A 25,009-nucleotide genomic window follows, 5' to 3' on the forward strand; every position below is an offset into this window, starting at 1 on the left:
CAAATTGACCAGCTTCTTGTGTTTCTTGAATTATTTCAGTTGTATCTTTCAAGTTTTCTTCAATATTAATTTCTTTGTAATATTCATTATTCTCTTTAAGATATTGGAAGGCTTGTCTAACTTTATATAAATCTACCAGCTGTTGCCATATTTTTTTGTCTTTTGTAGGTACTCCATTTACTAATATAATTAAAGATTGCTGCATTGGACGTTGCACTCCTAGAGTATGCACATTTTCTTTTAGATTTAATGGTAAATAAACTACTTTTCCACGAATGCCTTTTACCAATTCAGAGGGAGGTAATTTTGCTGTTTTTGGTTGAAGGCGTATTATTGCTTGAAATGGGTGTACTGTTTGAATTATGATGCTCTCATATAAATTAAGTTGTTGTAGAGGTTTTGGTACTGGGTATAATTCCAAATTATTTGTGATAGAACGTGAAGGAGTTTGGTTGTTGTCAAGTTTTGTAGAGCAATAACTGCAAAGTATTAAGGGCTCAGTTATTTCATATTTGTTTTCTGCTACTAGGTAGAGAGCTAATTCAAACCATTTAGAATCTTCATTGTCTTCTATTTTGTATGATAGGTCCACAGTTTTTGTGTTACTTTTATAAAAAATTCTACGGCAACATACACATACATGGTTTGGTACTTCAGCTGATGTACTTTTAAATTTTAGTATTTCTTTTTTGTATGTGTTTAGCAAAAGGTTGCCATGTGTAGAATTGTTGCTTAATTGGTTTAAAGCTATTTAATTCTGTAAATGGCTTTCACTTCCAAAATATCTTTTCTGGATATAGTGAATTTCTTCAAGTAGGTATTTTGCTGTACCATGTAGAAGGATGTTATTTAACTTTGCTAGTGCTAAAGCAGGATTTTTAGCATAGTACATTTTATAGACTAGATTTCTTATAGTTGAATGATGTGTTGATATCCTTTTGATATCATGGAAAGTGGTTTTACAAGTAGGTCCTGTAATGCAGGCCAATGAATGTCCTTGTAGTCCTGTGTACTTGCGCACTGGACAGGTATCTATATTTTGCAGTAATTTAATTTTGATTTTGTCATTGCTTTTTACATATTTATTGAGGAATTGCCGTAAAGATTTGAAACATTGTTTGGGAATGTTACACATTGACGTGCATGGCCATTTGTACACTAGACGTTCTGATTCAGTTGAATGGAGGGGTAATTCTAAGTTTTCAGGGCATATTTTTGTAAGAAGTACTTCTTGTTCCATTATAGTATTATTCACTTTTTCATAACCTCGACCACTGCTATGTATGGCAATTGTATTCGTTTGCTTTTGTTTGTACGCTTCTTCATTAAAACATGGTTCTGTGCTTGTAGTGTGATTCCATTCACCTCTGCTGATACTTAAGAAGTTCTTTCTGTTGATATTTCGCTTATTGAGAAGACTTTTTTGTAATTTAGTTATTAGTTTTGTTAGTGGTTTCATTTTGTTTAACAGTAAAATAAATACATTTCTTTTGAGAAGAATTGCACTGTCCATCAATGCTTCTAAGATTAATTTCCTACGATAGGTTTTAAGCTTTGAACCTGATTTCTCTCCTGTTTTTATAAGATTTTGAAGGACTTTGTGACGGTATATTTTGGCTAAAATACTTTTCTTGGTATGCTTACTTTGCACTATATTAAAATTTGAAGAAGTAGTTTTATCTGTACTGATAGCTGATTTTCTGTTAATTGTTTTTTGGTTTGTTTTACATTTTGATAGAGGAAGCAAAGTTGATTTACTTGAAACTTCTTGTGTTTCACTAAATGATTGTATTAGCTGTTTTGTTTCAACTTTTGTTTACAAATTCTGCTAGAGATGGATGCTTTATTTTCATTTGCTCTACTTTTGCGTTGCTTTCTACGGACTTGACTTTTGGTAGGCATTCTTTAGGGTCTGTTGAAAAAAATAAAGAAGATATGGGTTGGGGTGTTCTGGAATGTATGTATGCTGTGTGCATGAGTGTTTGAGTAAGATGATAAAGATGTATGTAATGGTGTGTGATTGTGCATTGGGAACTAAAACTAGTAGGGATAGGTATTCTTGAATTCATGTGTTACTAAACTGGGATTCAGATGACAAAAAAAAGTAAGCTAGTGGTGTGGAAAAGTACAAATAGTAAATCTAATGTATACAATTAAAACAGTTGTTTGTTCTATAATATGAAAATTGTAGTGGTTCAGTTGGGTAATTTGTGTGTCCAAAAATAGAAATTTGTGGGCCATTCTGGCTGTAAATCGCTGTTTAAGCCATGGAAATTTTTTGACAAAATGGTACAAAATCTCTATTTTTAGAAACCGAAATAGCTCGTATTAATGTTATAGTACATTTGATTAATAATACAAATATTATGGTCATAATTTACTTACTTCTTTTTTAAATTAACAGGTAACTTCTTAGTTTTTCTTTCTTCTTCGAATTCGGCTGCTTCTTTTCAGGAAACTGGTCTTCACTGCAATTGTAAAAGCTTCAAATTAGTAACTTTGTTTGTATATAGCACTGTTTTTAATTTAGATATTGATTTTATTTTTTTAATTGAAATCCTCAGTGCCTTCTGTAAAGCCATTAAACTAATTTATGTACATAAGATACATTGCATCAGTTCAGTACATATGATATGTTCTTAATGAACACATTGTATTGAATGACTAACTGTAGCAAAAAAAAATATCTTTACTATGTCTTGTGAAATTTATAATATATTAGTGAATACCAGTATTTCTGTAAGTAAACTGTTCTAGGTAATAGCGCCTCAATGTCATGTCTAACTTAAAGTAATTAAGTAAATAAATAAATAAAAACAAAAAATATGAAATTGTATAAGTATTTTTATAAAGGTTTAAACACAGATTGTGTTTGCATGCAATTTTGTTTGAATATATGTAGTCTATATATTTCATTTAAAAAATGTTAGTTTAACATGATTTGAGTGTGTGTGTATAATGAAAGTAAATAGTATAAAGGTTTATAAGTGATAGTTGATTTTAGGAAATTGAAAAAAGTACAGTAAATTCATTTTACAGATTTTACAAGGTAAAAGTCTGTTTGAAAATGTGTTCATCTACTATACAGAAAATATGCATACCTGAAGTTTGTGTTCATGCATATGGATATGCATGGAGCTGCAAGTAGAAATCTTGAAAACTTGTACAGTATTTCTGGTAGATGCTGCTTGCCAATGATATGACACTTGTACTCAGAGAGATTCAGAGTACATTTGCAGTGCTGATCTATGATGATGCAGTTAGATGTAGAGGTCTTGAATGTGATTGGTGCATGGTCATGTGATTTTTGAGGTACATCCAATGAGGGAATGTCAGAGAGAGTGTAGTGGAAATGGTAGAAGGGCTGTTCATGTTACAATATGTCCGCGGACATGGCGATAGTTCGCGGACATCGGGAGTTAATCCGGGGATTTTTGGGTTCAGAAGTCATGCAAATGAGAATAAGCACTGAAAGGGATTGGTCAGGAAAGTTTGGTGGGTGTGTTGTGCCAGGAGAGATTTTCTCAGATACTCTTTTTGCTGAGAGAACAAAAGATAGCTATGGCTGTGTGTTTCAGAAAACAGATTGTTTGGATTTTAGGAGATTCGTGGATACATTGGTTGAAGGTGCATGCAGAAAGCTGTGGAGTAGCTGTAGATCTTGGATTCCCATATATGGAAGTACACTGGCATGGAGTACGTGGAATGAAGTGGTTGGACTTGCTACCTCTCTGTGCTACTTTGGAGACAGAGCAACATCCAGACATAATTGTAATTCATTGTGGAGGGAACAGTTTAGGACATGTGAATGGAATTTTTTTGCAATTTGCTATGAAAGAAGGACTTAGGAAGGTTATGGACATGTTTCCTAATTCTCAAGTGATATTTTCACGGATTGCGCAGAGACAAATGTGGCTTCGTTCTTCTTCATTTGGTCCACAAATGGAAAAAGCAATGTGCAATGTTAATCAGGCTGTTTGTGCCTTTCTAAGAGATTTTGGCATGTCTTCTTTTCACAATGAAAATATTATGTTTTGTAGTACATACATTTTTCGCAGAGATGGAGTCCATCTTACTTATGCTGGCAATTAGATTTTTCTGAGAAATGTACAAAATGCATTGCGACCTTTTTTGGAATTACAACAACGATTTTGAAGTAGATGTTAAGCATTTACAATTTTTGACTTACAAACACCACCCAAAGGCTCTTTTCAGAGCCACCACTTCTTTCCAGAGAAAATTACAATGTTTGTGATGGCGTAGCAACCCAATTTTTTTAATGTTCGCGAACTGTCCGCGGACTTCTAAAAAATACAAAGAGCCCTGCTTCATTTATTTTCACTTCTATTTTTTAACTGGGAAAGGCGGCTCTGAAAAGAGCCTTATTTTTTTTTGATTTTTGTAATTTTGTATTTTTTTTTGGTTTTTCAGACACGACACACTAGGAGAGGAGGGTAAAGGAGGGTAAAGGGGGGGACACCAACCACAGGGATAAGAAAGGGCGAGCTGAGAGAGGAAGCTGTAGAGTGGGTTTTATTTGGGTAGTGAGCAGGTCTTCTCGTGCTCTGAGACGATAGTCTCAAAAGCACTCCGAAGTCACTCCCCCCTGCAGAGTACTGTGTCACAGTACATACATACAACTGTGACCCTCGAAAGGTAAGGGTCATCAGCATTCTGTATGGCCTGTGAGGCAGCTTGAGGAAGACACTGTCCCACAGAGGTGGTCCTTGTGGTGACAGGCTCAGAAACAGAGGATGAAGTAGAGGAAATCAACCTGCTACGTTCTTCGCAAGGTACAACCCTGCGAATAGCCCCAGAGTGAAATGACCTCAGGTGTCCCTTCATAGTAGTGGTCCCAAATCTGTACTTACCTTGCTTCCCGCGACTGAGTATCATTTTGCACTCATTGCAGGTAACACGTTTCGCACGAGCCTTAGAAACATTACCATGAATGGTAAATAACCGCCACACCCAAGACTCACGCCTAGTGCGGGTAGTAGGGTTTTCCTCTACCTCATTCTCATCATCCTCTTCTTCCTCCTCCGCATCCTCACTCCTGTTCCCCTCTTCAGGCCCTTGGGGAGGTGGCAGTGGTGGAGGGGGTGGGGGTGGTGCTGAAGCAGGTGCAGCACCAAGTGGCTGTTCAGCAGCCAAGGATGCCATCTCGATGATGGTGTAGTCTGCAGGTGGAGGCAAAAATCACTGTGTTCTGAAGAATAGCCAGAAACACAATGGGAATAAGCTCTTGGGCGTGGTCTTTTATAGGGGTGCTTGTGCGCGGTTCACGGTCATGCGCACTGTCCGCGGACAGATTGAACACAAAAAAAGGATCGGAAAGTTTCAAAAGGTATATAGAAACTCAAGATTGCTATGTGGGACTTGTGCCATGGTGAGATTTTATTGAAAAATATTATGGATTAACTGAAAATGTACTTTTAAATTGTTTGGGGACACAAACAGTGTCCGCATTTCAGGACACACGATGAGCGTGGGCGCGGTCATATGATCCGTTTGCGAACTAGTCCGCGAAGGAAGCGCCTGTCCGCGGACACCAAGTGCACGGAGATTGGTTAGCGCATGCGCATTGATGTCCTACGGACACTGTTCGGGTTCTGAAGTAATTAAAAGTGCGTCACACGTGAAACGAACATTTCAGGACACCGCGTGTGTTCTTAGAACAGTTTAAACTTGGTAGCGAACAGTAAGGACAGATATAGTGTTCTTCAGGACACGTGTAATTTCGTTTATGTACGAACATTTCAGGACACCAATTGTGTTCTTAGAACAGTTTCAATTGGGTAGCGAACACTACGAACAGGTATAGTGTTCTTTAAGACACTTTAATTTTTGTTTGTTTACGAACAATTCAGGACACCGCGTGTGTTCTTAGTACAGTTTCATGTTGCTAGCGAACACTACGAACAGTTGTACTGTTGTTCAGGACACATCATTTTCGTTTATTTACGAACATTTCAGGACACCAATTGTGTTCTTAGGACAGTTTTAAGTTGATAGCGAACATTACGGACAGATATAGTGTTCTTTAGAACACTTTAATTTTTGTTTCTTTACGAACATTTCAGGACACCACGTGTTTTCTTAGAACAGTTTCAACATGCTAGCGAACAGTACGAACAGGTGTGGTGTTCTTCAGGACACCTCCATTTTTGTTTATATATCAACATTTCAGAACACTCGCACTGTCCGCTGCCACTTTTATTGTTTTAAAAAAAAAAAAACAGAAACTATTCACAATATAATATAAAAATTAAACTTTATTTAACATATAGTAATAATTTATGACAGAGAATGTGAGGCAGAAACAGAAACAAAAACAGGAGAATTTGGGGTTTCATCATGATTGGTATTAGGTGAAGAAAGGATGGAAGTCTCATCAAAACGTTTTGGATTATGGAGAGGGTTTGGGGATAATTGACTTGGATATGGTGAGGAGGGACAGGTACATGTGGGGCAATGGTACGAGGTTTTTGGTTTGAAATGATTTTCTACAAAAGTTTTTAAATTATTAAAAGTAGCCAACAATACATCCATTTTTTCTTCTATATTGAGAAGACTGTTATCCATAACAGGGTTTTCTGAAGTTTTTTCTATTTTGGTATGCTCTGTACAAAAAAATAATATATATGTTAAATGTATATAAAAAAAATAATAAATAAATGGTTTATATTATAAAGTGTTTACCATTAGTTTCACTATCTTGTGACATTTCTTCATGTGGGAAATTGTCCTCTAGCCATTCCAGAGACTAGACATTTCTGTGAGAAAAAAAAAAGATAATATATTTTTTAATCTAATACAGAAAGTTTATAAATATATGAGTAAAATGAGGTACACTTACTATTTCTGGTAAGATAAATCCTATGTATTCAGTGGGTCTGGTCTTGTTCTCAGTTTTGTTGTGTCTGTGAGGTAATTATGTTGGAAGCCAATTTATCTTCTTGTGGTATATTCCATTTCAGAACATATTGTATTTAAGTGAATGGTTAGTGTGTTACATATATGGGTTACATTTCTTATGTATTACTATATATAATGTGTTTGTGTGCTGCTTTTTGAATTTGTTAAATGTTCCTATATTATGATATAACAATCAAACATACCCCACCACCCCTTCCCCCACAGTTTTTAGGTAGTGGTACTGTTCTCCAAACATGTCCGCGAACATTAAATAAGTTCGCGGACATCAAGTTCATAAGAAGAGATCTAGTCAGTTCCATATGACATGTATATAAAGTCAAAGTCATTATTGTTAAGTTGTGCTACTAATAAAACTATGAAATTCAGTGAAAAAACTTTGTTAAAGGGACGTTATGGTTCCAAGTAAAATCGAAAAACCCTTGAAATTCGCCAGTTATGGTAAGCTAAGCAACCATAACTCGCGCCACCACCGTGCACTGCTAAGACTAACACCCAGGACATCAAAGATGACATCACAAATGTCATTGATGACATCACTGATAACGTCCCTTTAACAAAGTTTTTTCACTGAATTTCATAGGTTTTTAGTAGCGCAACTTAACCATAACGTCCCTTTAACAAAGTTTTTTTCACTGAATATATATATATATATATGTATATATATATATACAATCATTGGGGAAGATGTACATTGCTACGGTTCTATTGAATGTTCAGTATAAGGTACTCATGATTCTTTGTATGTATGGGTATGGCAAGTTGTAACAGATAAGAATTGGCCAAAGCATCTGGTTAATGGCCACAGACCTGTAGGTGGAGCCGAAAGGTGGTGAGCCTTGTTGCCTGACTTGTTGAGTGTCTGTTCTTTCATGCTTATTTGGTCTTGTTTCTAATGTGGCTAATATTTTGCTTTCAAAAGTTAAAATAATATTGTGTTATAGAGATGACGTTTAAAGTATGCCAATCACATAATGAACCAGCCTGACAGAGCCTCATATACCCTTTGAGAAACATGTTACGCAACAATACCCTTTGAGAAACATGTTACGCAACAAGGGTTTGCAGGTAGTTTTATGGTCCTCTATCTGCAATGAAGACCACAAGTACCACCTGGCTTTTGTGTGCAATGTAATGAAAGGCCATAATAATTAGAAAAACATGTTTTGTGCATGAAAAGCAAGTAGACATCATGGAAATAAACTGGACAGTTCAAAAAGTTGTGGGGGGATTTCCTTTGTGACTCAAATTAATAGCCTCCCCACCCTTGCAGGGCCCTTACTTGTTCCCTACTTGGTGGATTCAAACTCTATGGGCAAACCTCTCGGGAAGTTTGAAAGTTCACGGGAATCAAAAACCCCAAAATTCAAGATTTGTCTGAGGCATTTCGCCCACCAGTTCAACACTAGTCACTATTGGGGTTACTATGCTTTTGCAGGTGTTTGGTGCTTCTGTGGGCCTACTTTGCAGGGTGTTTTGTGCCACAGGTGGTATATATTGGTGATAGTGATATATAGTCCTCTTTAGAGTGAGCGCGCGCGCTGTAGATTAGAGGGCACAACAGAAGAAAGAACAGAAGAGTGGAGCGACTGCAAGTTTTCTAAAAACTTGCTTAGTAGTGTATGGCTTCACACATCATGGCGAGATTCGGGCAAGGGGTATCTCTTGCGAAGATTATGGGTGCATGATGACCAGGCTCGAACTGGCCTATAGAGCAATAGTGTAATGCACGATGACCAGGCTCGGACTGGCCTATAGAGCAATAGTGCAATGCCCGGAGGGTAGGCCCAACATGCTGCCATGTGCCAATTTGTGGGTCAAAGTTGGCCAGTTCTTTTGGGTCAAAGTTGGCTATTGTTTTCAGTTACTTCAATGTGCGGCTGGTAGTTTTGACCAATGTTATTGGACAAATATTCACTAAAATTCACTATTTGCAACACATTTTACCCAAGAAACCTCTCTTGGGTACTACTCATACAGTCTATACTCTATCATGAATGGGGCAAATTTACATTTGCCTGGGGACACGTTTTCATTGGTGACAGAAGGCATTTTATGCCACAGTCTGACCCTGACGTTAACACATTGGTTGGGAGCCACTGGGAGTGCAAGAAACAAAGGTAACGGCAGAAACATTCCAGGCGGCCAATAGTCAAGATGTTTTTGTCTATCTTTTGCAGGTCCATTATCCCAGGTTATTTCAGCTGATCGTTGTCCTGGGATTTGGAGGAACGTTCCAATATGGCTTCCAAATTTCGGTTCTCAATTCCCCGTCACCGGTAAGTACAGATATCTTTTGGAATGGACGTCTGGCTGTCTCTCTGTCTTCTGCTCTTGGGAGTCTCATATCTCTCTGCTTGGCTCTTTCCAAACCGCTCTCAAAGCCTGGGTACATTTCCCCACCATTACTCACCATTAATCTTCAGAACACTGAGCCCTGGTCACTCTTGGAGCACTCCTTTGCTCTTGGGAGTTTGGCCTTGTTCCAGAAAACAGAGAATTGAGCTACAATTGTACAATTAACATAATCCCCTATCCTTTGGCAGAAAACCCTGAAACCTGATCCACATCTGGGGGTTCATGAATAACCAAGACTACCTGAGTGCAGTGGTCTGCAGCCATTGCCTCTCCAGATGGTTTATTTAATTTTATTTAATTGCTTGTAACGCAACACAGCCGCAGGAATCGGGGTGCAGAGTTGTGAACTACAGTACCCATGAGGCCAAGCCAACATAGTCAAAGCTGGGGGATCGTGGGAGTCATAGTCCAGGCCACCTCGAGAGCCATTGTGCCCAAATGGCACTGAATCAGTCTTGCACATAGAACACTCAGGCAGAAGGATGTTGGTATTTTAGCATAGTGATATGGAAGAGGGAGAGAAATGGAGTGAAAGGGTGGGCCTTACAGCACGGTCATCCAAACAGTTTGTCTTGAAAATCCATACATTTTTCATGAAGTGTTTAAGGAGTTTTCTTGAGCGTTTCTAACTCTGTAAGGTCCGTAGTTGTACCTAGGAACAATCAGCCTCATTACCAGTTTGGTTGTATCTCGGCGATAATACCACTGAGATACGACCAAATGATATTACCATTACCACCACTTCGTCCGGCGGTATTACCACCGGTGTATTACCACTGGAGGTATTACCACTGGATTACAAGTGGTCGTAGGCACTGTTAGTCCACAATAATTGGAGTCCATAGTACTCCATGGTGATTTTGGCGATATTACCAATGGTGGTATTACCATCAGCATTAATACCGCTGATTTGGGCATTTTATGGGTGGCAAGGAAGAGAAATTACCTCCAGCATTCTGCTGGAAGTGTTTCCTCTGCCTTACTTCCAAACCTGTAGTTCAGCGGTTTGGTAATGCAGCGGTAATCCAGGGGTACCACTGCATTACCACCACTTTTTACGACACCACCAAACTCATAATGAGGCCCATGTCCTCTGCAGCAGTACATACATTTAGGGCCCAATTCATGGAATTATTTGCATTGAAAATAGGGTACTTGTGTGCCATTCTGCATGCAAATCCCTGTTCATTGAGTCATGGAATCGAATATGTTGTACTTTTTTTTAACTTGCGTGGAGTTCGTGCAGAGTCAGCACGTCTCTGCGAGCCGTCGAGGGCCTTGCACAAGGCTCCATGCAGAGTGTGGGCGTGGCTTGCGCAGAGAGTTGTGAAGGGGCGGAACTCCAAAAATGGGTAAGAACTTGCTAAGAAATTGGCATTCCGAGGGACGGCCTGCAGGCAGTCCGTTGCACGCCCACAATTGCGCAGCATGAGACGTATTCATGAATTCGGTCGCGCATCCTCTCGACCGGTAAATGGCCACACATGTCCTTCATACTATCTGCCACCCGAAGGCAGGTGTAAGTACACTTGCGCGTAGGAATCACAGCGCGGAGGTGGGGTTGCATAACGGATATAGGATTACATGTACTCAACTGGGATTCCGATCTAACTTAGAGGTGCATGTACGCAGTTTAGCAGGGTGCAGGAAGAGTTTATGGGGATTCGCTTGCAGATTTGCTGAGTAATTACAGAGTTAAGATTTTTCATATGCATGTTGCGGTGCCGGATAACAGTTACGGGTGACCCAGCGCAGGTTCTCTGAGATGTAGGCCTGCTTGCAGGGGATCCCACGCACTGTTTGAAGGGTGTGTGTATTTGCGCCCGGGGGAGCGTGCAAAGTGTCACACTGTATTAGGACGGTCACACTCAATTTAGGGAGTTCCTTTCCCCCTCAAGCAAGGTGGTGCACAATAAAGCGATTTACAGATTCAAATTTGGTGAGGCCTTCTACGCATCTCGCAAACTCCCTCCCCACTGACAAGCACCCTACCAATGAGCTAGGAACCAGGTCGGTGTATAGTCAGAACATATATTTATTTTAAGTTTGGACCAAAAATAACAAGACAATCACAACTCAGCCACCAATGCTGTGGCTTGACACAATATCACAAATTCCAATTGTCTCCACCAACAGACTAGCATATATTTCCACTAAGCTTTTTGTTACTACAACATAAAGATAGAATTTCGAGATTTCCAGTCTGAATTAAATTTAGGTTTTGTTGTAAAGGAAACAATATAAAATATTCACAATATAATACAAGATCCACAGCGGTGGCTTCATTTGAAACAATACTTTTCTCCCAGCAACCCCGACCCTCCAGGCTTCAATTTAAATTGACCCCTTTGATTTAAAGGCAATGTGCAGGGAGTGAGAGCACAATGGAAAAATCGTTTTGGCTTCTTACTCAAAAAGGCACTGTTTGTGAATGGAATTCAATGGGAAAAATCGTTTTGGCTTTTTACTAGAAATACAATATTAGGGAAAGGAATACAGTGGGAAAAATATATTTTTTTGCAACACACATGAAAATGAAAGGCAGGGCTTTGTGATTTGAGTCATAGAAAAATGGGAAAAAGAGGAAATTTCGTTTTGCAACACACGTACAGGTGAGGTCCAATGCTTTGTAATTCTGATTTAAAATGAATGGGGATGAATGGGAAATGTTGTTTTGCACACTCCACGCTGACTTGAAAGGTAGCGTTTAGGGTTACTTATTTTGGGATTATGGACACCGCCCTTCGGGACAGGAGTCAAGGGTTTCAGAAGACAGTCAACAATGTCTTTATTGTCTATAACAGCTCTAACACACTGGGCATGAACTGCATTAGTTTCGAATTCTAACAACACTCATCCCATGATTTTCAATATGGGAATTAATTGATTTAACTTCAATTCAATGCGCTAAGGATTTACGCAACTCCCAGGGCCGGTGCAAGGAATTTTGCCAGCCTAGGCAAACTGTCAGGTTGGTGCCCCCCAATCCATATCCTAACCGTTCTCAACCAACTGTCCTCATTTGGTTACCGATTGCCACAAACCAATTACTGTTATGACCACTGTGAGGGGGCACAAGTTGTGCCACAAGCAGGCTCCCACCAGAACCCTGAGGGCCTGCAAAAGGGCTCCTGGAGCCAGTCCTGGTGCCTTTGGCACACGGCTCATATGTAGGAAGGAAGGGCTGTTCAAACTAGGTTCCATTTATCTAAACGGGCCTTTAAATCCAACATGGAAGCACCCACACAGTGTAGTTCTAAGAACCAAGCCATGCGGTCTAGTGTTTTGGGTGTGGCAGGCCTGCAACTACTTTCCCTGGTACTACTTTACCTGGGCTATATAAACCACACCCTGACTGCAGAACATGCTTTGTGTTATTCTTCAACCAGCAACGTGACGCTCACCGTGTCCAGCTCCTGGTTTTAAGCATCTTCCTGTAATCCTGCAAGAACAAGAACAAGATTATTCTGTCTTACCTGAGAAAACACCATCCAGCACTCAGCATCTCAACTAGGCTGCAAACTGTGGAAACCGAGAGAAGAAGAAACATCACTCACCTGTGAGTACAAGCTTAACGACTTCCAGCGAACCGCACCACAGCAACATCTGCAAAGGAAAAGAGACATATTCAGGTTCGCTTTCAATATTAAACAACCGCGCAGCGCTATACTACCTTAACGGATTCCAGGGGCCTGTTTTTCATCGTGCTCTCATCCACTTGCAGCACCACAGCGGCCTGTGAGGAGAAGAAGAAGAAAACACAGGTTAGCTTCAAAAGACAATAAAGGCACTGCGCTTCACGATTTCTCTTACCTAGAAACGTGCCTCTCCATCGGCACGCCAGCATCAAGACATTCGCACCCGAAAAGAAGGAGATAAAGACATTAACGAATTCCCATCATAAACAGAACAAAGACTTACAATTAACAAACCTACCTGCCTACCAGCAGATTCGGGGTCACAGCAGGCCTGGGCCCAAGGAAGGCGTACTGCACCAGCAAAGCAACTCGGCAGCTCGCCAACAATCGTCAAGTGCCCCTGCCCAAGAAACGCAGGACGGATAGCTCACCCTACAAATAACTCAGATTCATTATTCAGCACTGGGCAACTACGCATCCAGGGTTCCAGATCTCAGAGCCTTCCAGACGCCCCCGGCGATATCAGGTGAGCGTAACATTACCTCCACCTAAATTGCCATGCACAGCAACCTTTGAAAAATATTCTTGAAAAAAACAAAGTAAATTGTACACCATAACACTTGTACATATAGGGTTGTGCCACAGTAATACATGACTGAAAAATCATTGTGATATTGGTATATGAGTTATAATACCAAAGTAATAAGAAAGGAGCTTTTGTTGCCATTATAGACAATAGGGATGAATGAATGACTGAAAGAGAAGTGTGTGGATGAGTTTGTTTTGGGTTAGAAGTTGACTAATAATGTTATTGAGTATGATGAACTGTTTAAACATGATGAATTGTTTTAAATTTGTGTAGATTTTTTGTATTATAAAAATAAAATATTTTTTTAGAAGTAAGCAATAGATTGATTTCCTTGTCATCCTACTTACTCTGGTTCGAACCCCTTTATACTTTAGATGAACCAGAGGGTTTAACAGGTAACCCCTTATAATTTTGTAAAGTACACATAATGTCATTATATGTTGGCTCGCATCCGTGGGAAGGGGGCTGATGTGAGCATTTCATTTTGCTGAGGCAGATGGGCGAGGGATGTCTTCAAAGTAGCAGCTTTAAAGTTTCACTGCGTTTGTGCAAGTACATTTTTCTGATTCTGAACAAGCACAGTCAAACTTTAATACCGCCAGTTTCAGGAAAGGCTTCCCTCCTCACCTCTCTTTCAATAGCAAGTGCGCACATCAGCCTCTTCCAGGGGTGCATCTAGGTTAACATGGCAAGGGTGGAGGGAGCTAACCCTTCAAATGTAGGTACTAACTTCAGAGACAGTGGGGGAGGGGCAAACTTACTTGTGTGGGTGCATCTAACTACTTTACACATTCCAATGATACTATTCTGGTGAAGCTTCAGTGTCAAAAGCAGAAAACTCTGCCTGTTACCCCTGAAAGCACCCACTCAAGGACTGCTGTGATAATGAGTGGTCCTCTGTCCCCTCTCTAGCCTTCCAATCACTCCCCTGGCATGCAAGTGCTAACCCCACATCACAATTACGATTGCCTAAAAATGTATGCATATGAATGCAGGTGCTGACAGGGAAATGCTGTAGGTTAGTAATTGCTGGACCTTTGTTAACAGCAAAGCCCAGGTGCCGTTTAATGTCTGTTTTCTGTTTTGTCTTGCCACAGCTCTGTAGGTCTGTCAGGTTGAGACAACAGAGCCCAGGATTTCAGGGGGTGGGGGCTAGAGCCCGATCACTCAATGGTCTTGCCCCCACTGGTCACAAAGCACCCACTTAATCTGTAAACTGTATATCAAACAGTGGCTTAGGAGTATATTTTCTTTGGGTTTATACTCGTCACCCACCCACCCATGCTTTGCACAAAGACCAGACTGCATATCAACACATCGGGAATGCATGTGAAAATTGAGTTCCATTTTGCAACTATAGTCTATGCTAGAGTCACTCATCCAACAACAAATCGGGGCCACAAACAAACACTGTATAAAGGCTGCAGATCGAAATGCAAGGATTGTGTCCAACCAGGGCCAGGCAGACATCCGTAGATAGGCAGGGACATTTCAGAAATTCTATCATCATGAAAGACTTATGTACGATAGGACGACACTGTGGCACTGGCAGGGACACACAGCCTGTTATGAGGCCATCTTACTCACAAGAACGTGGGGGAAGGGCATATGTTGGTCCGCAAAGGGTTATGGCAGCGCCAGGCCATAGTGCAGTGCATGCAATGCACCATGTTGCACATGCAGAACAATCCTCATTAGGTGGTCATGGGGCATTGCTGAGCCCAGTTTTGTATATTTCGTTGTCTGGTGTTTTCATTGCACCTCCTTTATGTTCTTGCAAGAGATTTTGTCAAGTGAACACGGGAAGTGCGCCAAAACCTACATTTCATTGCATAATCTAATCATGTCCGCTCCGGGCGGCCCGGTTGTCACTGCTGACCTGAATCAATCTGCTTTCTCCACGTTCTGAGCCAGACGTGACTGGTGTCGGTCCATCGGCATCCCTGATCCTAACTAACAAGTCTGACGACCAACGCACAGAAGGCAGAGCAAGAGGGGCATGTGCAGTGCTTGCTCCGTAAGGCACAGGTGCCAGCGCTCGCTACCTGCGATGCGGCCGTGCCCATGCACATGATGCTGCGCCCACACCCATAATGCCACTCGTGAGCAGCATAACGCAGGCCTGATCCCCAACCTTCACGGCACTGCGTTGCCTGGTGTCTTGATGCTGGCACCAGCCGGCTGCACGCTGCAGACAGTGTGCAGGGTCCAGGGACAGGGCCGGTACCATCACAGGAAAGGCAATTCTGTCAGCATTTTGCCGCTCTAACATTTTGAACATGTAGTCAAGTGCCTACGCTTGCCTAGTGATAGCACTGGTCCTGAAAGCTCCCCCCGACCCACAATTTACTGGAAAGGATTAAGGCGTGCTGCTCCCCAACAGAATGCAATTTCAACAGAGAGGGTGGTTCTCTATGGGGAAATAATTTGAATGAGATTTGATAAATTCTGTGAAGGGCCTACCCAGTTTCACCCTCCCTTTAACCACTAATGGAAAGGGATAAAGGCAGATTGCTCCCCACGCAACTGATGGCTTTGGGATCTACTTACATGGGACCTCTTTTCTCTTTGCTCAGGGAGCCAGCCAGATTTGTAGGGCCCTCTTTTGGTAGGCAGTTCATAGCAGGCCTCTCCCACAGCAAGGTCACTCCAGATAGGCCTCTCTCATATAGGGCTTCCAGGTTTCTAGACAAGGTTTACCCTGATGGTCTTGGTGGCTCTCCTTGCCTCTCTGTTAGTTGTTCCTTGCTAGAGTCCAGCAGCAGGCTATCTCCCAGAATAAAGTGGAAAAGCCCTGTTCTGATGCAAGCATGCCCTCTTATAGAGCTGATGACATTACGACATTGTCCTACTTCCCACGGTCAGGATTGGATAGCTCTCCCCCTTCCACTCCCCCCCACACTCCCTGCCTGCTGATAGGACCAGGAATTGAGAGGAGTGTATGATGTTGGCTGAGGGAGGAGAAAAGATACATAATTTCAAAATGACAGGAAGTTTTACATTTTGTGTTCTGAAAATATATGAACATGACAACGACCTTAATATTTCAGATAACCACCTGAATATATATTTATTTGACCTCTACATTTAATGGCAAGTCACCCCATACTCATTTTATTTCAGCACACCATTCCTGGGTGGAGTTACAGTTTTTCATGGTTTGCTACTGCGCTGAAATAGCCAAAAATAGAACATTTCCCTATTCAAACCTTGCTTTCATGATCTATCATCTTGCCAGCTTTCCCATTTCTCAGATGTATGAAAATGGCAGAATCATACATTTTATCATAACTTAAGTTTTGTACATCACACAAATTTTATTTTTATATGGTCCCAATGGGCTTTTTATCCTGTTTAACACAAGCCTGAATGCATTACATGTGTCAACAAGTTTCATTTTTCCTCCAACCAATTCTTAAGTTTCCATTTCCCAAGTGCACTTACAGGACACCTGGCTTTCAGACCATGTGATTTTCAACTCCTTGACTTCAAAGGTCTTGGTTAGGAGCTAATGCACTTTTTATGAGAAGGCCTGACCTTAAGGTCACTTCTGTTGGTTGTGTTATCTGTAAATACAATCATTTCAATCTACTTCTTTGTATATCTTAGCATTTAAATTGACAATCAGACCTTCTTCTGCTGGGGTCCTTAGCCAGAGGTCTTGAGTTCAGATTTTCAAAGGGTCTTTGGTCCAAGCTGATGCACATTTAATGTAAAACCCGACCTTACAGGTAATTTCTGTTGACCATGTTATCTGTGCATCCCATAATTCAGATCTCTTTCTCTGTGTATTCAAGCATTTACTTGAAACCAGCCCTGCATTCCTTGCCTGCTTCAACCAAAGTGCTGTGAGGTCAGGATCCAGATACCCGATTCAGCTCACAGGTCAGTGGGGGATTTCAGGTCTGAGAGAAAAACAAGTTTAATTTTACCATTCTGAAAAGCTAGCATATTGCATTTACCCACCATGCACATGTACCTTTCAATACTGCACCAGGGCCTGTTGTTCACAATATACTCCTTTATTTATACAATATGTGGACAGGGATCAATGAAACAATCTCCTGAATACAAAATAGGCCATAGTTTGCACAGGGAATCAGTGTCCATTTATGAAAAATAAAATAGGCCTTTCTCTTACAAATGTCATTTTGATGTGCTGAAATCAAGTCTCCTTTTACAGGATAAAAACAGTCTGCTTTTGACTTTATTTCTGATTTGAAAAGGCATTATGCCTCCCTTTTAGCTTCCAAATGCACTGTTTTTAAAATATATCTTTTCTTTCTTTGTGCACTTTTGCAGTTTTGAATCTGTCAAAGTGGGCACTCACATAACGTCAGCATCTACAATGCCACATGTACTTGGAATCCATCGACCACAGTTAACAATATTCCAGTTCTAAGTCTCACTCTTTTCCAGTTGAATGCCTGTAAATTGTAACAAAACGGAGGGAAGCCCATTTTTGCTCATTCACTAGGCCTCATGTTGAAATCACTGCTTTGTACTGGCTTTTATATTTCAGTGGAACTGCACACTGAGGCAGCTTCACTTCTCACAATGGGGCCTAGCATGGCCTCTCCATCTCTGTCGGTCTAGGGCTGCCTTTTTACCCCACACATCCCCCCGGCTCTTTGATTCAGGTGACTCAGAGAAAAGTACAAGGAGAGAGTGTTTTTTCCCCTCGCTGGAGCACGTCTGCTCTTTTTTCTGTCCTGAGAGGGTGATGCTCTGTTCTGCACTCCACTCTTTTTGGATTTTGGGGTTTTGTTCCTGAACCCTTCACCTTTTGGAAACCTCACCCATCCCCGATAAAGGTAAGGAGTTATTGAATCTGCAGAGAGTAAAAGAGAGGTTAAGTATTTTAGAAAGCACTTCTATCCCTGGTACATAGGGATACAACTTGAACAACAAAACAGCAGTTTATACATTTCAACCAAATGTTAACATTGATGTCACTTGACACACACAATTAGACAATTTTATCTGTCTCTAAGTTTGGTGCATTCCTTATAAGTATAATTTTTTTTTACTGCATTTAAATGTGATATTCTCCATCCGGGTTTCCCTTCTTTCCTTTTAATCTTCAGATGGTTCCTGGGCTCTACCCTCACTGGGTTCTTCAATCAGTCATAAAGTCTGTCTGGGGTGACAGCCCATCAACTGATTGATATGGAACCATTTATCTTCCGTATGCTCTCCTTTGGGGATGCAGATCTTATAGGTGTTAGGCAAGATTTTATTGACAATTTCAAAAGCACCACGCCAAAAGGGGAGGACCATCCGCTACTTTGTCTGGTTCCTTTGGAAATTGTACAGGTAGACCCTGGGCCTCATTACAACCCTGGCGTTAAGGGGTTAACGGCGCCGTAAAAGGCTGCAGCGCCGTTAAACCCTTAACGCCAGATTCACACTTTAACGCCTGCTTTTTGCAGGCGTTAAAGTCCATCCCGCTAAGGGACCTTGGTGCTAATTACGGCACCGTAATTTACGGTGCTGTAATTAGCGCCTTCCCCATTCCCATTGAGCCCTATGGGCCAAAAATGGGAATGGGGAAGGGGCCATGGTGAATGGGGATTTACCGCCCCGCCAACCTTGGAATGGGATGGTAAATCCGCCATCCACCATGGCGGAATCCGGCATGGACCATGGTGCTAGTAGAACCATGGTCCCACACCAGGGTTGTAATGAGGCCCCCTGTCTCTTACTTCATAGTCCTTTTTGGACGTTTTTAAGTCATAGGAAGCTTTAATTCCTTCTGCCGACTTTTATAAATTGAGCTAAGCGTAAACAAAAGCATGCTGAAGGTGTTTTTGTAAATGTTGAATGTACTCATGGGTCATGGACGCATTGATCAGGGTCTTCTCTTGGGTTCAATAGGGCAGATGCTGAGGTAGCACCATTTTCCATCTAGTCATGAGCTTAAACTGAGACATTTTGTTTGCAGAAGACGACATGGACCTTATGGCCATCAGGACAAGCGGTAATCAGATGTCCCAACTAGGTCCAGAGTCTGCCACAAAATTCTTCAAGGTGCCCACAATTGTTTTCTTCTACCTCTCAACTCCCCTGCTCAAAGCTTGGCGGTAGGAAATGTGGAGTTTTCTCTTCACGCCTAGTATCTTCCACATCTTGGTAATTACCTTGCTGGTAAAATGAATTCCTCGGTCCGACTCAATCCTTTGGGGAAGGCCAAAACAAGAGAAAATGTGATTGATCATTAGTGCGGCAGCTGTGTCCGCCTTACAATTTGGGCCAGAAGACATTCTACCCACTTGGTAAACAAGCATGTCATGGTCAACATGTACTTGTTTTCTCTAGAGGAGTAAAACACTGGTCCAATGAAATCAACTTGCAATTCCAACCAAGGCAGTGTCATTTACCTTTTCTGTAGGGGAACTCTGTGTGTGAGAGAACTCGACTGAAACTGAGCACACACAAGACACCCCTATAAGTAGATGTCAAGGTCCTGGCCCATCTGTGGCCAATATGCGACCTCGTGCAAGATTTCTAATGTTATTTGAAACCCCCTATGACCGTCAGTGGCCACACCATCGGCGTCACTTAACACCAGGCTTCGGAATGAGGGAGGTACCTGTCAGGAATCTGCCTAAAAGTGAGCCCAGGTTATCATGCACACTCACTGCCATTTCTCCATATATAGGGAACAGGTCTTTGTACTTGGCTTCTCAGCCCCATTCATTTGCCAGGCAACCTACAAGTATACTACAGGAATGGCCCAACCTGCTGTGGAGGTTGCCGTGGCGACGTTGGGAGCCTCTGCATACACGACATCATGTAGACGTGCATACGGCAACCAATGAGAGGACCGGCCCTTGCAGTTAAATGACACGCTGTACGTTATGTGCATCACAGAATAAGTATTGCTTTCGCCGGTAGCCCAGCACTTCTGATTAGAGGTGTTCCTTGATTCTACGCACTCCTTGCTACCTTTTTGATTCTTCGTTGCTGACCTGTTTCTCTGACCCAGACTCGGCCCCCTGCTTCATCCCTGGAATCGATTGACCTTGGCATTGTTGACCAGGACTGCTTACGGATTGCTTTTTCCTTACGTTTCTGTTCCTCGCTGCCTGCTACATGCTGACAACCTGCTACGTGACCGGATTGCATCGCTTACTGCTTATGCCTTTTCTGCTGCCTGCCCATTGACAACCGCTTCTGTCCCTCGGATTGTTGTGCTACTGTTCTCCTCAAGGTATTTCCTAAGAGATGCTCTGCTGAAAACCACTTACCTGCCTTCTTGTCATTTGGATTTTTCTCCGCCCGACGCTACTGACTGTGCACAGACTAGAGACGTTTGTTGTGATTGCACCATCCCATGCGATTCAGATGTCCTCGTGCCGCTAGGACAGGTCCCACTAACCATTCCTTTAGCTTGCGTGCGTACCATACTTGGATTATTTGGGATCTATGCTTTTCAGCACTTCACAGATTAACTGCTCCTGGTAAGACTACTACCTCTGTAATCATACTGTCCCCATCTTATCTTTACCCAGTCGTATCTATCATACCTGTTATCCTCAGATAATCTCTGCCAATTTGGGAACACAAGGACTCCTGCTCCATCATAACACACCCATTACTGCTCCACTACGATGAGGCAACTCCCACTCTAGAGGTTAGCACTAATTCTCTCTGCTCTATTGTTATCAGAGAATATCAGTCTGTGTTGCTAATTTCTGTATTTTCCATATTACAGCTGGTGGTTTATGTGGTGTTTTTAGCATCTTTAAATTGATTAATTCCTCTGCTTGTTCCATAAGGATATCAGAGGGGTACATTTATAGAAAGAACTCGTCCTGACTTCTAAGTTTCTTGCAGTGTTTCAGATTCCTCAGAACCCCTGAGGCGGTGAGTCATAACAGAATCAGAAGCCATCTAAAAATTGACACTTCTGATGCTTTGGCCACCATTGTTCAATTGGTCTCTGAATTACGGGCAGATATAATGGCGGCAAATGAGGCTACTAACCATTGTATAGATGACTTGCAGACGCACCCACCCTGGGTAGAGGCCATCACCTTGGCAGTGCCTTCTGGGTCTGCTTACCCATTGCCCAGACATTGCCCTGTCCGCTCAGTTTCCTTTGGCTCCCCTGGAGAGGTTCAATGGAGACAGTAAACATTATAGGACCTTCATTAACCAGTGTAAGCTCCATTTCCTCTGCCGTCCTGCCTCCTTCCCATACTCTACCACAAATGCAGCTTTCATATTATCCTACCTGGGAGGAATGGCTGCTACTTGGGCAAACCTACTCCTGGAAAACAACAGCTATATGCTGTATGACTGTGACGCCATGATCACAACCATGACTCGTGTCTTTGACACAAGGTATAAATCACAGGCCACTGACCTGGATCTATTGAGTCTCTGATAGGGTGAAACACCCCTACTAGCTTATTTAGCTAGGTTCAATCATCTGGTAGCCGAAACAGGTTGGCAAGAGGATAAAATGGCTTCTATATTCTATAAAGGTCTTTCTGACTCATTAAAGGACTTTTTGTCCACCGTTCCTGTTGTTCCTACGGCCTTCCCTGAATTACTAGACCTGTTGATTCAGATTGATGCCAGAAAGGCTGAGAGGAAATGAGAAAGGAGAATAACTACACAGGTTCCCCCACAAGCTGAATCTTCATTGAGTGGGGACATAGAAACCCATGCAAATTGGTGCGGGCGTGGTCCACTAACACCAGCCAAAAGGGAAAACAGAAGGAAGAACAACTTATGTTTGGTTTGTGCTTCTTCTGAGCATTTTTTGCACTCTTGTCCTAAAAGACCATTTAAGAAACCGGGAACTCCAAATCTCGACAATAGAGGGAGTCCGATTGTCGAGCGAGTGCCTGGCCTACGGACTTAGAGTTATCTAGCGTTATGACCCCGTTTGAAGTTCTTGTCCTTTTCTCATTTCTTTCAGGCAAGCCCTGGATGACCTTGGCGGTTATACACTCAGGTGCAACGGGTAAGTGTCTTGACTTACAATATGCCAGAGAAATGGGGATTCTGGTTGTCACGAAAACTTCACCCAAAGTAGTGAATGAAGTGGATGGAACCGGCCTGCTTTCTGGCCTAGTGATGGAACGTACCACCGAGCTGGACATGTTCACAGAATGTGGACATACTGAGTCTCTGTCTTTTGATTTGATTTCTGCACCTCAATTCAGGGTGATCCTGGGCCTTCCTTGGCTCTTCCAGCACAATCCTGCCATAGACTGGAAAAGCCAGCAAGTCTGTTTTCCTTCAGACTATTGCGACTCTCACTGTTTTGGTTTTATCATTGCCCAACACAGAGGTCCTTGCTGTCCTTTTCTTGATACAGCATTGGTCGGTGGGGCTGTGTCGGCCACACTGGTCACAACTCTTCCTAAGGAGTATGAGACCGTTCAGTACGTTTTGACAAAGGGATGGCAGAGCAATTACCGCCTCACAGGCCCTAGGACTGCCCATAGACCTGATCCCCGGAGCCAAGATACCCACCGGTCGTGTGTACTGCCTTACCCAGAAATCAAACACCATTCTGAAAGAGTACATAGACGAGGCACTACGTATGGGTTTCATCCATCCCTTACGTTCTCCAGCTGCTTCAACTTTATTTTTTGTCCCGAAGAAGGAGGAAGACTTAAGTCCTTGAATCGACTATCGGGGTCTCAACGCAATCACAGTACGCAACCAGTATCCATTGCCTCTGATTTCTGTTTTACTTGACCAACTGGGATCATCTGTTCTTTTCATTAGGTTGGACCTCCACAGGGCCTACAACCTCGTTCTTGTTCGTGAGAGCGATGAGTGGAAGACCTCTTTCAAGACCCACTACAGTCTTTTCGAATACTGTGTTATGCCCTTTGGGCTGTGCAGTGCCCCTGCAACTTTCCAGTATTTCATGAACGATGTGTTCTGAGACATGCTGTATCAGTTTGTAATAATATACCTCAATGACACACTAATATATTTTCCCTCCTACGAACAACACATTCTACATGTCTACTATTGTATGTCAAGGACGAGAAGTGCATCTTCCATGACACAGAGGTGGAATTCCTTGGGTACGATTTGACCAGCACAGGTGTCCGAATGAACCAGTCCAAGGCTAAGGCCGTACTCGAATGGCCTACTCCAACCACACTGAAGACACTTCAATCGTTTCTTGGCTTCACCAATTTCTACAGGAGGTTCATCCGGTCCTTCTCCTCCATGGTAGCGCCTCAAACGACCCTTACCAGTAACAAGACATCCTTCTCTTGGAACACTGAATCCCAAAACATGTTTGACGTGCTTAAGGCTGCTTTTACATCCGTGCCTATATTACAGCATCTTAATCCTGACTTGCCCTTCATAGTGGAGGCAGATGCGTCTGTAGTAGCAGTGGGTGCTATCTTGTCCCAAGAGTGTCCAGCCACCAGTGTTTTACAGCCTGTTGCTTTTTACTCCAGGAAATGTACACCTTACAAACAAAACTACACAAAAACAGAACGGGAACTATTGGCAGTACGCAATGCCTTCACGGACTGGAGGCATCACCTGTTGGGTGCAACTCATTCTGTACAGGTCTATACAAACCACAACAACCTCTTGGCACTCAAGTCCATCAAGAGGTTTAACAGCCCAACACGCCAGGTAGCACAAATTATTTTCAATGTTTGACTTTTGTCATCACTTACCGTCCAGGGAATCTACACTCTAAAGCGAATGCTCTTTCCCGCCTACATGGGACCACAGTGTCACATGCATCCCAGGGTTCCCTCTTGCTCCGTAATCAGGTGGTTTGTGGCTGTACACCTCAGTCCTCTCCCCACTCCTCCATTCAACAATGGGTTTCTGTACTATCCAAGTACAATATGAAAGTTTTGCACGGCCTGCCCTATATACAAGGGTTCCCTATATTCCCGATGATGTATCCCGACAAACCGCTTTGCAGTGGTGTCATGACTCCAAACTAGCAGCTCATCCAGGCAGGAGGAAATCCCTAGACCTGTTACGTAAATGGTGCTGGTGGCCTTCCATCCACCGAGATGTGGCGGAATAAATCTCATCCTGTGCTGTTTGTGCACAGTGAAAAACCACTCTGAATAAACCTATGGGCCTGCTACAACCACTTCCTATATCCCAACAACCTTGGTATATGTTATCCATGGATTTCACAGTGGAACTCCCCATGGTATAAGATAATAACACCATATGGGTCATATCCAATTACTTTATGAAAATGGCTCTCTTTCTACCGTGTCGTGGCCTTCCATCTGCCCCTGTGCTCGCCAATTTGTTCCTGAATCAGGTGTTTCGATTTTTTGGGCTTCCGGCAATCATCATCACCGATAGGGGCTCGCAGTTCACGTCACACTTTTGGAGAGCCCTCACGTCCTCCTTTGGTATTGATGAGAGGTATTCTAGTGCCTACCACCGTCCGACTGACGGCCAAATGGAGCGGCTCAATGCTACACTCGAGCAGTATCTTTGATGCCTCATCCTACAACAT

At 42.3% G+C, this 25,009-nt stretch overlaps 1 protein-coding gene across 3 annotated transcripts in view; it reads left to right on the plus strand.

The window, feature by feature from the left end:
* LOC138492612 (solute carrier family 2, facilitated glucose transporter member 9-like) overlaps nt 1-25,009 on the plus strand; it is a 552,106-nt gene that overhangs the window by 259,351 nt on the left and 267,746 nt on the right. For 2 of the 3 annotated variants that reach the window (XM_069619904.1, XM_069619905.1), the window contains one exon: nt 9,117-9,215. The exons of the other annotated variant lie outside the window; for it this stretch is intronic. In XM_069619904.1, coding sequence (XP_069476005.1) covers nt 9,117-9,215 — 99 coding nt within the window. The remainder of the gene's footprint in view (nt 1-9,116; nt 9,216-25,009) is intronic. 3 annotated transcript variants of the gene reach the window in all.

This window comes from Ambystoma mexicanum, chromosome 10 (assembly GCF_040938575.1).
Source record: "Ambystoma mexicanum isolate Mex_15411 chromosome 10, UKY_AmexF1_1, whole genome shotgun sequence".
Lineage (NCBI taxonomy): Eukaryota > Metazoa > Chordata > Amphibia > Caudata > Ambystomatidae > Ambystoma > Ambystoma mexicanum.